The following is a 12510-nucleotide window of genomic DNA, read 5'->3' as shown; positions in this document are numbered from 1 at the left end:
AAACTACATTATCTCTGGCATTCTCACCTTTGTCGATCCAAGATTAATAGTGGTAATGGAAGCAGCAGCAGCAGTTTTTTCCGAAGAATCTGCAAGGTGAAGGATGCTCCACAGCAAAGTCACAGAAGACATGATCATGTGCAAGATAGATAGGATCCCATTGCGTGCTTCAATCAAGTGCTTCTGATCTACATTAACTAAAAGCTAGTGGATTTGAAGGCGAGAGATGAGGAAGAGTATTAAATATCTACATAAACAGCATAAGTAAAATTGCATAAACTGAGACTTAACAGACATGGAAGCTTTCAACCCTAACTCTTTTTCAAAACAGTTTGTCAATTCTTATAGTATGTACAGATTTTGAGTTTATTAAAAATAGTTAAAGAATCTTTCGACTCAGTTGTACAATATCAAATGTATTCTGAACATGTGAGACCTCATGTCAACAGCAATCAATTCTGTATCATGTGCCTTTACCTTTGCAAAACAATTATTTCAGAATTTTAAGTGTAACTAATACTCCACACAAAATTATTTACTCAAACAGACAATAAACACTTTTCAGTTATTTTTAAATAAATGGAAGGAAGAGAGGTATAAGAGAAAAGAAAAAGGCAAAAACAATGTTGTGGAGAGAGCAGGGCAAAAAGTTTCTTGCATAATATAGGTCAAATTCTTAACAGACTATGATCAGAATATCAGATCTGAAAATAACGCTTGCTTAAAAAGACAAATTGTGAATATACAGAAGAAGGAGAATGAGAATGTTTTGACATATTGTGAGATGAACACACTCCAGCCAGAAAGTAACAGGATAGGCATAAGTCTAGGAAGTTCCAGAAAACAAAGCCAGCTTTAAAGCGTGGCACTTTAGAGGTCTGAAATTTAAGGAATTCCTACTTTAGTTATTTCAGGGGAACAAGTATAATTAGTATAAAATCGTTTTTCTGTTTGTGATATGTGTATTATCAATAAAAGAGGACGCTACTTTGGGGATTTTTCCTACTCACATCTTCATATCTGCTAATATAATCACAATCCTTAATTTGACATATACTGCATAGGAACCTCTCAGACACTCAGATCTAAGTTTACCTGATGATACTGCGTAGATGGATCCAGGAGACAGTAATGAATTATTGTTGTGATCCCTTCTAATAAAGTAAGAACCATGTCCGGGGGAGTGACTGACGCCATCCAGAGAGGCCTAAAATAAGAGATTCATAAGAGATTCATTTTTTTAAATGGGTTAATCTGCTTGTAAAGTAATTCAACACAATCAAATATGCTTTAAAAGATTATAAACCTCTACATAAACATACCTATTATCTGATAATCCCGTTTCATATTTATACTGCTGAATTAAATTATCCAAGTTCCTGCAGAGCTGCAGCGTCACTGAAACAACCACCCTTTGCAGAACTTTTCCCATGTAAGGCAACGTAGAAGTGATAAGGCCAATCCACTGGGGATGCATTTTACAGGCACAGTGCTGGTGCAAAGCTCGTATCACTGCACACAGAAACATGCCTTGGCAGGTTATCGGCTGGGAATGTAAATACTGAAGAGAAGTCATCGGCTGCTGGGGGCCAATGTGCTCCAAGTCCGTGATGACAAAGTCAAAGCCCGTTTCATTTTCCTCAGGCACAGTCATTACTCTGTGTTCCAGCACAATCAGCCGTTGAAGAACTTTTAAAAGCTGTGACTGCAGGGTGCTACCATTGTCAAATTCATCCTCGGAAAAATTTATAAGGCTGTCTTCAGAGAAACCTTCTTCTACAGCCACTATGTTTTTTCCAGCCATCTTTTCACTGTGCCATTTCTGTGCACTGAAGATAGAAGAGAGCAGACAATGCAGGATCACCTTCTGAACCTTGCACTTGGACAACATGTCCGAGATAAAACTAGGAAAGCCCTTTGCAGAGCTTTCTATCACTTTTGCCAACTCGGCAAAGAGAAGTGTCAGAATTTCTATACTCATCATTTGCATATTGCGGTTTCCTATTAGATCTTGCGAGGTTACTTTAACATGAGTTGGATAGTGGCTCCGCATGTAGTATAAACACAAGGAGATAAGAATTTCTATGTACATCGAACTCCGAAAGTTATGGTTGGAATCAACTGGGATGTGACTGTAGAAATCCTTGCCCATAACGGAGATTCGATGTCTGGCTAGAAGATTCTGAAGCAACGAAAGCTGTGGGGTGTATGCATTGTTGACACTGGTAGTAGAGATGGCACTTACAAAAGCTGAAGGATTTGTTTTCAGAATGGCTTTAATCGCAGAAAAAGCATAGAGTGTCCTTGAAGAGTCATACAACTGGAGATAAAGCAGCACATGTTGATACAATGGATGGATATTAAAGTTGGGAGATTTTCGCATTCCTGGGGACCCAACATCACTTTCTATTTCTGAAATTTCTCCTTCTCCACAACTGTACCAGTTTTCTAAATCAAGACCATCACTAAAGAAGACGTTTGTTTGTTTAAGCTTTTCTGTTTGTGCTTTCTTCTTCTCTTCATCTTTCTTTTTGGCTATTTTCACCTTAGGTTTTGCACCTGGTTGCTTACCAGCCTCTTTAACAATTGTTTCTTTTTCAGACATTTTTTCTGGTAGCTTTCCTTTGAAGCTGAACTGAATACTACTGTGGCTTCGCTTTCTGGAATTTGATTCAGTGGAAGCAAGAGTAAGATCAGACAGGGATTGCTGGCTTTCTGCAATACAAGGTGAAGAGTTATTTCTTGAAATTTCATCTCTTAAGCTCTCAAGTCCAGTCTCAGTTGAAGCTGACAGCAACTGGGAGCTGTCATTACTAAGCAAACTACTCTGGCTACTTTGAATATTTTGATCTTCATTTTTTGTCACCTCTACAGAGTTATCCAAAAGACCGAATTTACATGAAGTATCCTCAGAGTGTAGATTATGTTTAACTGGTTCAGCCTCTTCTCCGAGACCGCTTATGACTTTGCATATAAGATCTGAAACCACTTGTTGCACAATTTCGTCAGGTGAGTCTTCTCTCAGAGTCTGAGAGCTATCTTGAGCACTCAGGCTTTCTGTTTCCACTTCATAACTGATGTTGTCTCCAGTAGATGACTGAGAACAACCAGAGTCAGAACTCTGCAGTATTTCAACTTGATGGTCAGGAAGGTCAAAATCAGACACAACCATTGGTATGGTCTCACTGCTGGTACTTAACAGGGAAAGCCTGTCACTCAGAGGGTTGACAGTCAGGCTGAAGTTCTCCATTTCATCCACAGCAAGTTGTTTTTCATTGCCTTCTTTCGGTATAATAAGTTGGCCTTGGCTTACAGGCACATGGGAAAACGCTTAAAGAAAAACACAGAAATTTATACACATAACGTTTTGATCTTCAGGACTGGAATTAAAATTTAGAATTCAAGCTATTATCGAGACTTCAAATTATAAAGGCATGGTAAAAAGTCTTTCCATTTCACAGCAGAAAAAAAAAAATCATGTTAATATATAAACGACACATTCACATAACCAAAGCAAGATTACTTTTAGCAGCAGACCTTATCAAAACAACATAATTCTCCTACAAAACTCTATGCAGTCTTATCTGCTTGTGTTTTCATGAAGAATTATTAGTATATTACTAAAATTACACAACACACGCAAACACCTTCAAACTTTATCAGTATGTTTTCAGCCAGCCCCACAGCAGTGGTCTTAATTCATAAACGCATTTTACCTCTTGGTTAAACTTCAAGATATATTCTTAAGTTCTACTGAAGTTCAATAAACGGTCTGCATTAAAATACTTGCATATCATCTTAATTCGAGAACAATAAAACTTCAGCAATACTTTGGAGACCCAAAACTGAACCAGAAAAAACACGTACAAAGGCATATATAAGCAGAAGCTATTCCAGCACTTCGTTTTGCAAGTTAACCTCGAAAATTTCTACTATTTTTAAAATGTTGCATGCAAATAAAAAGTAAAGAAATCAAATAGGGAACTTCCTCCACTCATCTTGTGTACATACCATCAGCACAGCTAAACTTCTGCATAAAGTGCTTTTCATTTTCTTCTTCGGGGTGATAGGGAGATTTAGTCCAGTAACATTCAGCCTGTACTCTCTGAACAGAAACTCGCTGAGTTTTTGGATGGAGAAGCAGTAGGAGCAAAGGCTCAAGAACCCTTGCAATATCATGTCTTTGAAGCACCTGATTTAACCAGGCTTGTCCCACTGACCATGTAGAACCATCCAAGCTATTAAGGCTGTCCAGCATGATAAACAAAGATCTAGAACAGAAAGACAAATCAACCTAGCACAAATTCTACACTACTCACAGAATCATCCCAAATTAATTTGCTATATGATAAATTCCAACATATCAGTACATACTCCAGTGTCTTCTCCAAATAAAACAGTATTTTCTTCAAAATCCAAACTTTGCAACCTGAAGTTTTACATTTTTGTTTAGCCTAAGGAAGAAATGGCCAGGAAGAGCTAGTAGTAAAGTCTTAAGATAGCTGCTCTAACAGTACCACTTGTATAGTCAGCTCAAGTATTTGTACAGCTACTGGCATAACAAGCTTTGGTTGCCTACTAAGTGCTAGTGCAGTACAAAAAGATAAAACTTTAAAAGCCAATTCACACAGATATATGGAAAATAGAAGATAACTTATTCAAATATATTTTCTTTAAGAATGGAGAGGAGAAACATACTTGACAATTCATTCAGCACTTCCTACTGTCATTATTTTCTTTTTTTTTAAATAGTATTAGCCTTTAGAATCCTTTCCAGGCTTGGGGAAAAAAAACATATATATTGGACTCCAAATTTTACCGTCTTACATCCTCAGTAGTACACGTTCATAAGGTCTTGGCTGTATGCACAAAACTTATCACCACTTCTGCAGTGAGTGACAGTATCAACCCAAAGAAATACCAATGTTTTTACTTTGTTTCCTACAGCTAAGTATACATTTGTGCTAGCTGAGGAAGACAAGACTAGCTCGGAGTCTGGATCAGTCAGTTTTTTTCAAGAAGGTAGTGTGATACCAGAATACGAAACAGAAATCCTTTGCTGCTTGCCGTAAGTGATGTCTTATACAAAACAAATAGGTTAAATAAAAGACCTTTCATGTCTTAGTGCTTACTTGCAATTTTGTTCTTATGTTTTCTTAGCTTTACTGTAACTTTCCATTTTCATGTAATTTACTTCTGGGTTGACTTCTCTCTCTACTGCTTTTGTTTTTAACAAATCATAGCAAGAACTCAGACACTGATACTATGTGCAATATACACAAATATATTAACCACAGTGATAGTCAGTGAATCATGTGACCATTCCTGTCTCATTCCTTACAGCTAGCAGAAAAATTTACAGCTTATATAATCATCATTGTGAAAACAATTCTGTCTAACATAAATTTATCTCTTGTCCTCGTTCCTTGCTTTCACAGCTGCTCTGCAGTTCTCCAATTTCTAAACACTCTATCTTGCCAGTAAGATGTAGTTTAAATTTTGCAAAATAATTTTTTCAACTGCATCATTGCTTGCAATCACCAACCTGTCAAAGGTACGGCCAAAGGAAGAAGACTTGTTAATATGAAGGTCACGGGTGAGATGCCACAGCACTGCAAACTTTGCATGAGCTTCCATTCTTATTTTCTGAGGAACAAATCATAAGTTAAATATATCAGAATACAACAGCTTCTAGTAAGAAATTGAAAAAAAAAAAGAGGTATACAGCAGTTTAAAAGACAGAATAAAATTATTAAAATTAACTTTTTTCATTATGCATTCAAATCCTACTTTCTAACATTAAAAACAGGAATAAGCAACAATAGGTATCTGCAAACAATTTAGTAGCATGAAAGGATTCTCCTCCATCGTGATCTTGGTTGCCTTAGTTTCAAAGTTTAGCTTAAAAAAGTTTTAAATACCTAATGTGATAGCTTGAACAATACTTATTTTACTCTCACAAGTTGCACAGCTCTGTTTTCAGTGAGTTTATCTATATGTGTCAAGGCACTAGAAAAGATCATGAAGAGAGCAGAAAGAAACATGCAAGCTTTTCATATTGAAAACTCAAGCATACAGAGGCAGAGAAAGAAGAGAAATTTTTAGATATAGTGTCTGCAATGATGGGATTAAACACAGTATCTATGGAAATAAGGAAATTAAAATAAGTTGGCTAGAAAAAGACATAAGAATTTTCCAGCTCGATAAGATGTAGATAAGAGTTCATCACTAACATGCCCAATTTAGCTCTGGAACTTGGAGTTTTATTTGTACAAATAAGATATGATTACTCCACAAAGGACTTCTAATGACTAGTAATAACATGCAGAATATTTAATGGTGAAAATGGTATTAAAGTAACAATTTTTATGCCTTTATCTCTTTGCTATGGCTGATCAAGGCAAAGAGTTATTCCAGCAAGGCTGGAATATGTAAATATGTAAATAAATAAATATGTAACAGTAAATGCCATGCTATGACACAAATACATGGGTACATGGATTAAATCCAGCTTTACCCAAGGGACAAGGAAGCTGCTAAGCAGCTGTAGGGGTGAACAAACAAAACACAGCCATCAGGATGGTTATGCTGAATAGAACATTGAAATTACTTTCAAATACAATCAGGGCTTAAACTAAATTACTAGATGATAAGCAGAGGATGAAGATTTTTACTTGTTTGGTCTTGAAATATATACTTACAGGGAATGAACAGTAGGTATATTTATCTCTAATCAAAATGAGACCAAACTAAAAACTGTTAATACAACTGTGACAATCTGACATACTCCCAGACTTAATTTACAACATACAGCTTAAGAAGCTTTGCAACAGCTAATACAACCAGCATCTGCCACGATAATAAATTTTTTAAGTAAAAACTATAAAAACTGAAAATCACAGGAAGGACACAAGATAGAGCACATCAGGGGTAAAATAAAAAACAAACAAACAAAAACCACAATAAACACCCCCCCCCCCAAACCCAAACCACAAAGAAAAACCACAAACAAAAATAAAATACAAACAAAACCACACACACACAAAACCAACCACCAAACAATTAGCTAACATCTGCTGAATAAAGAGCAAAAATACCAGTTCTCAAACACATAGAGACGAATCCATGTAAGCCCTTGCAATCCATGCTGGGAAGATAGAACAAATTACTGTTTTCACAGCAAGGTGGGCAGAAATGAGCGAGTGCCACATCCAGTCACAGCAGTTCACAGACCAGCCTAACAAGTGAAACTATAAATCATTGGCAGTTTTATCAATACGCCAAGCTGTGAACCACAGTGATTGACAGACTGGCTCATATTCAGTTTTGCTGACCTGGTTACTCTCTGTTAAAAAGGCAAAAAGGTACCTGCTGCTGAAACCACACAACCATGAGTTGCTAGAGCGTGTAAGCAAGTAACTCCCTATCATTCATTCTGTCAGGGCAGTGACAACAGTTCATGTATCTAAACTAAAGCATTACAAAGGCCTCAACTCAAATGTCAAATTGACAGCCTCTATCTGAAACAAATTTCTAGGGGAGGAAAAAAAAACAACATAGTACCTGTAATGACAACTAAGACTCCTACTAATGAGTAAAAGCTAAGCATGTGGTTTATACATTGGGAAGCAGAGTGTAACTTACATAGGAGACTTGATCTCTTACCAAAAGTATGTTGCTGAATGCTGAAAAGCCCCTTTGTCTACTATGAAACTACAGAGGCTCATCACAGACTTAAAAGAAACACCGTTTATTAACACTCTGAATATCTGCCAGCTTCAAAAGATTTTGAAAATACTACTTTACTGGCTGAACTGGTAGCAAAACAGAAGTAATCAGCAGGATAGCCACCATCTCTTTTAAAAAACAGCCAGCAGTGATGTAAGAGAACTTGGAGCAGCAATAAACAATGGGAGAAATCCACCAAACTGGTTCATGAGCAAACATTTTAATCTGTGGTTGCAGAACAAGAGACAGGACAAGTCACAAAGTAAGAACAAGAAACATTATCAGAGGCAAAGAAGCAGCTCTGATCATTCAAGAGGTTCTCTTCAAATTATAGTCCATAACTTTTGACATAAGGCAGATACAAAGAGACCTTTAAGAAGCGAGTAGCCTCAGCAGCACCCTACAAAAAATGCGCAGACAAGTCACAACCCAGTTGCCATGCACGTCAGAGCAAACAAGCCCATTTCCCACAAACACACGGATGCACAGAAATCTGGCAATTACTCTTAGGGCAGATTATTAGTTGCCCTCTAGAACTGGCAAACGTGGCAGAAACAGTCAGAATTCATATCTTTTAAGGACAAACAATTAGAGAAGAGAGGGGCTGCATGAGATTGGAGAAGAATTGTACAGAAGCCTCTTCATCACCAGTATCTAGTGCAATTCCTCTACTTCCCAATAGGGGAAAAGAATCTCACAGAAACACTAAACTGGAAATAATTCACCTGGAAAAATGTCAGGACAGAACAAAATGAAGTGTGCTTAAATTTGATGGAGATGTACAGGAAGAGTGGTTTAAGACAAGTGGAATGGAATCTGGAACATCTATATTCAATACTACCACTGCAAACACTTTCCACAGGTTTGTTAAACAGCAAGATGTCATGAAAACAGGGCTCAACTACTACAGACCTAAGGTTAAGGTTTTTTTTGAGTGGGAGTATAAGAAAGAGGGGGGCAGTGCCAGAGGGCGGAGAAATCTGATGTTCTGCATGCAAATAAAAGAGTATTTTTAATGTCTGAAACAATCAACATAAGGCGACATTTTTCAATTTTGAATATATTTATGCCTTTGTCTCAGGCATCAAGTCCTCTTTCTAAATCTATTTCTTTATCTATATACTTAACTCGTCTTTTAGTAAATATACGAACAACTTGCCTTGTCTCTGTGAGTCAGCTGCTGACTAATAACATCTTCACAAATGCTAGAAGACGGAACAAGGTTGTGCAGCTGGTAGAAGAGCTCCACACTTTTCTGATGATGCTGAGGAGTTCCATCACCCAACTGGTCCCAAAGAGTTAAAGCTATATGCTTTGTACATGAAAACAAAAGTTGAAAGAGACAAGTGAATGAGTGTCATGGCTTGTTTTGCTCTAGACTGCATTAACCTCTGTGCAATGATGGGAGACATGACATCTGATGGCACCATATGACTAAGAGGAAATCTATAAAACTGTTCTTTTTTTTTGTTCATATGAACATAAGGAACCATTTGAAACCCTGCAATAACTTCCTACCTAAAAAATTCCTGCTAGGGTCAGAACTCACAGGCACCTCCAGAAATAAATTTTCATTGAACTATAATTAACTATGTAATACAGCCTGCTGCCATCTTTTGCAAATGATTTGTCACATAAATTACACAAAATGCAGATTGTGGTTTACCAGAATCTTGCATTACGCACATCTCAGTTTCACACCTCGCCAATTAATGATGTTATTCAATCATGTATTATTTTTATTTTAAAAATATTCATTCAAACAAGGCTTTTTACCCAAGCAGTCAGTAAGACAATCACAGTGGGAAAACTTACTATGTATTTTCAGAGTCTAATATAAGTTACAACTGTTATCAAAATACTCAGCAAGAAAATTTCGTTTACCATACCAAGGATGGTAAAGCGGCCAAGACTATCAGTCTTCAGCAGCCACGTAAAGAAGTTTAAAGAAAACAGCACTGTACCTTGAAGAAATCTGTCTTTTCAGCCATGTATCTCAGATTGCCTTGAGTAAGAGGAGGTCTGATGACCACAGCCACTCTTCCCTGGTTCGGGCTAAGAGGCTGAGCAGTTTCCACGCTGTTCAGATTTTCTCCAGTAACAAGAGCAACAGATTGAGTCAATCCAACCAAGTCCATCACAAGAGAAATGGTAACACCCTGAACACTGAAATCGCTTCCTTGCTTGCAAGCATTCATTAAGGTCTGTAGCCACAGCGGAGGCTGTACTTGTTCACAGTCTGAAATAAAAATCACAGATGACACATTATTTTAACAATTTTAAATATTATGAATTTTTCCTCTTACCTTAACCATAGGCACAGTTGCCCTTTATTCTTCAAAAATTTCAGCCTGCCTGTTGTATGGGTTTAGGAAAATGTATGCAGGAAAAAAGATACTTCCTGTTGTATCTTTAAAATGGTCTAATTAAGAATGCAATACTGTATCACTTCAAACATTTAGTATCCAAAGAAATAGAAAAATTTGAACACGGAAGAGGAAAATAAATTTTAGAGAAATGTAGCCGCACAATTTCATGTTTTAGATAAAACTGGACTTCTAGTAGTCTGCACATCCTTTCATTCACTTTCCTCCTTCAGGAAATTCTTGACCAGCCATCAACTCTTTAGTCTGTAGTCTGGAATAATTCTGTAATATTTTTAATTAATATATAATATTATATAGATATTATATAGATATTATAACATACATACAGAATTATTTACATATATTATTTACATATATAAACTAAGTTTAAACTGATAAGAAATATGCAGATTTTCCAGGCAAAACTGAAAATTGATCTTTTAGGTGGCAGAAACATGATCCAATTAGATCATACTCTGCTTTCACTGTAGGCATTTTTTTCCCCTTCTTACTGTCCCCTCATTTAATACCATACACTTGCCTGATATGCAAGTGCCTTTCCCTGAAGTTCAGAGTCAACTCTTCAGGTGAATAAAGCTCCCTTTTATTTTAGAGATAACAAAGCAATTTTTCTTAAAACCTCCCAAGGACTCTATTGATCGTGTTCCTAAAATAGGTAAATGCTTCTACAATCAGACAAGTGAAGAAGTGTTATTCAACAGGCACAAATAGAATATCTATTTAGAATTAAGAGAAGGACGATGCAATTTCTATTTTATACCCACAATAGTTAATTTTGCAATGGAAATTGAAGCCTAAATATATCTAGTAATTTCACGTAATGTTCTAGGGTTTACAGATATAAACATTAGTCTGAATTTGACTTGGTTTCCTTTTTAATTTCTTCAATTAAAAATAGCATGCATTTATGTGAGAAATTAAGCACACAGTAAAATTTAAGCACACAATTATGTTCTAGCAGTATCAGATTAATTTAGCTCCTTCAAGTAAACAGACTGATGACTCTTACTGTTGATTAAAGGCAATTGGGTCACATCACTAAAGCGACCCATCAAAAACATGTTCCAAATTTAGGAACTCTTCAATAAAACCAGCCTCTTCTGCAGTAGAAAAATGTATCAGCAGATGAAGAAAAGGCTGGTGTGCAAACTACGGTAACTACCTGCTCCCATTCTCTGTTCCACTGGCATTCCCTGTTTTGGGAAGCAGGACTCCCAGGACAGATTTGCAGCCCCATTCCCATCCACCCTGACACTCTGTACAGTAGACATTTACATCTGAAACAAAATCCTTCCCGTTGATTGCAACCACCTCCCATTTATGCTTATTCCCCTAAGTGCCACTGTTTAATAGACTGCAAATGAAACATCACATAAGAGAAGGTTCAGATGATGAATGAGCAAAGCAAATTAAGACACAGCAAAGTAAAAAGGATTCCTAGAATCACTGTGTTCACACCAAACACATGTTATTCAAGCTCGACAGGCTTTCTGCTTTAGAGTTTACAAGGCAGCAATAAGCAAAAGTGCTGTATCCACAGAAAAGTAACAAACAAGCAGCTGGTTTTAAAAATATTTTTTAGTCTTCTGCCACAACACTCATTTGTAGGCTGCTACTATTTGGAAAACAAAACCAAAAAACAACTAACCAACCAACAACAACAAATCATCACATTTTTCAGTATCATGCTATAGAAGCACGAATCTCCTGTGCTAGATCTACAAATGCATTGAAAAACCCTTAATTAATAAACAGCTGTAACAAGTTGCCTTCAGCTGACAAAAATATTTGACATGTCTGAATCTCATAAAGTCAAAGATACCCTCTGCTCCTGGCTGTATAACGAAGGCATACACAACACATCTTAAAAACTACAGAAATAGAAGAAGCAGTCACCTTAAATCAACATGTTTGTTTCCAAAAGCAAAAAAAAAAGTAAAATTTATCTCCAATCAGTACCCGCCACTTAGCCTTTAACAGATTTTGAAAGCTGTGCATAAAAAAGAAAAGCAGAGACCATGAAATTTCCTAGAAATAAAGTCACAGAAGATGACTGTGATAGTAGCCAAAACTATTGTGACTACTTCTGGCATGCTCCAAGCATATCCACCACGACAGCATTTTAAGGCAGAAAATCTCAAGCTACAGACCAGAAGTGGAACCAAAATTAGAACTCTCGAGACTTAACAAGCTCTAAAAAGGATTGTCCATCTAAAATGTCACATTTTATACTAATCCAGAATTGTCAATATTTTAATCACATTTCTATATCTGAATGTGTTCACCTACCTGTGAATAAACTCACATGTCACAAAACTCACCATTTTTATTTTGTTTCTAATACAGCTGTAGCTAGAGGACTGCCTGCAGAACCGTTCCTTTAACAGGAGCAAAG

At 36.6% G+C, this 12510-nt stretch overlaps 1 protein-coding gene across 8 annotated transcripts in view; it reads right to left on the bottom strand.

The window, feature by feature from the left end:
• The window catches only part of DOP1A (DOP1 leucine zipper like protein A), a 65801-nt gene that overhangs the window by 18349 nt on the left and 34942 nt on the right, over positions 1–12510 (bottom strand). For all 8 annotated transcript variants that reach the window (XR_010471221.1, XM_065056398.1, XM_065056402.1 and 5 more), the window contains 7 exons: positions 9693–9967; positions 8888–9040; positions 5546–5646; positions 4012–4271; positions 1323–3330; positions 1096–1207; positions 28–204 (listed from right to left, as the gene is read on the bottom strand). Coding sequence is in view for 7 of the 8 variants with exons in the window: in XM_065056398.1 (XP_064912470.1) it covers positions 28–204; positions 1096–1207; positions 1323–3330; positions 4012–4271; positions 5546–5646; positions 8888–9040; positions 9693–9967 (3086 nt within the window). In the remaining variant the exon portion in view is untranslated. The remainder of the gene's footprint in view (positions 1–27; positions 205–1095; positions 1208–1322; positions 3331–4011; positions 4272–5545; positions 5647–8887; positions 9041–9692; positions 9968–12510) is intronic.

Source organism: Columba livia, chromosome 3 (assembly GCF_036013475.1).
Source record: "Columba livia isolate bColLiv1 breed racing homer chromosome 3, bColLiv1.pat.W.v2, whole genome shotgun sequence".
Lineage (NCBI taxonomy): Eukaryota > Metazoa > Chordata > Aves > Columbiformes > Columbidae > Columba > Columba livia.
The sequence above is the reverse complement of the archived record's forward strand: the minus strand, read 5'-3'. Positions and strand labels throughout refer to the sequence as shown.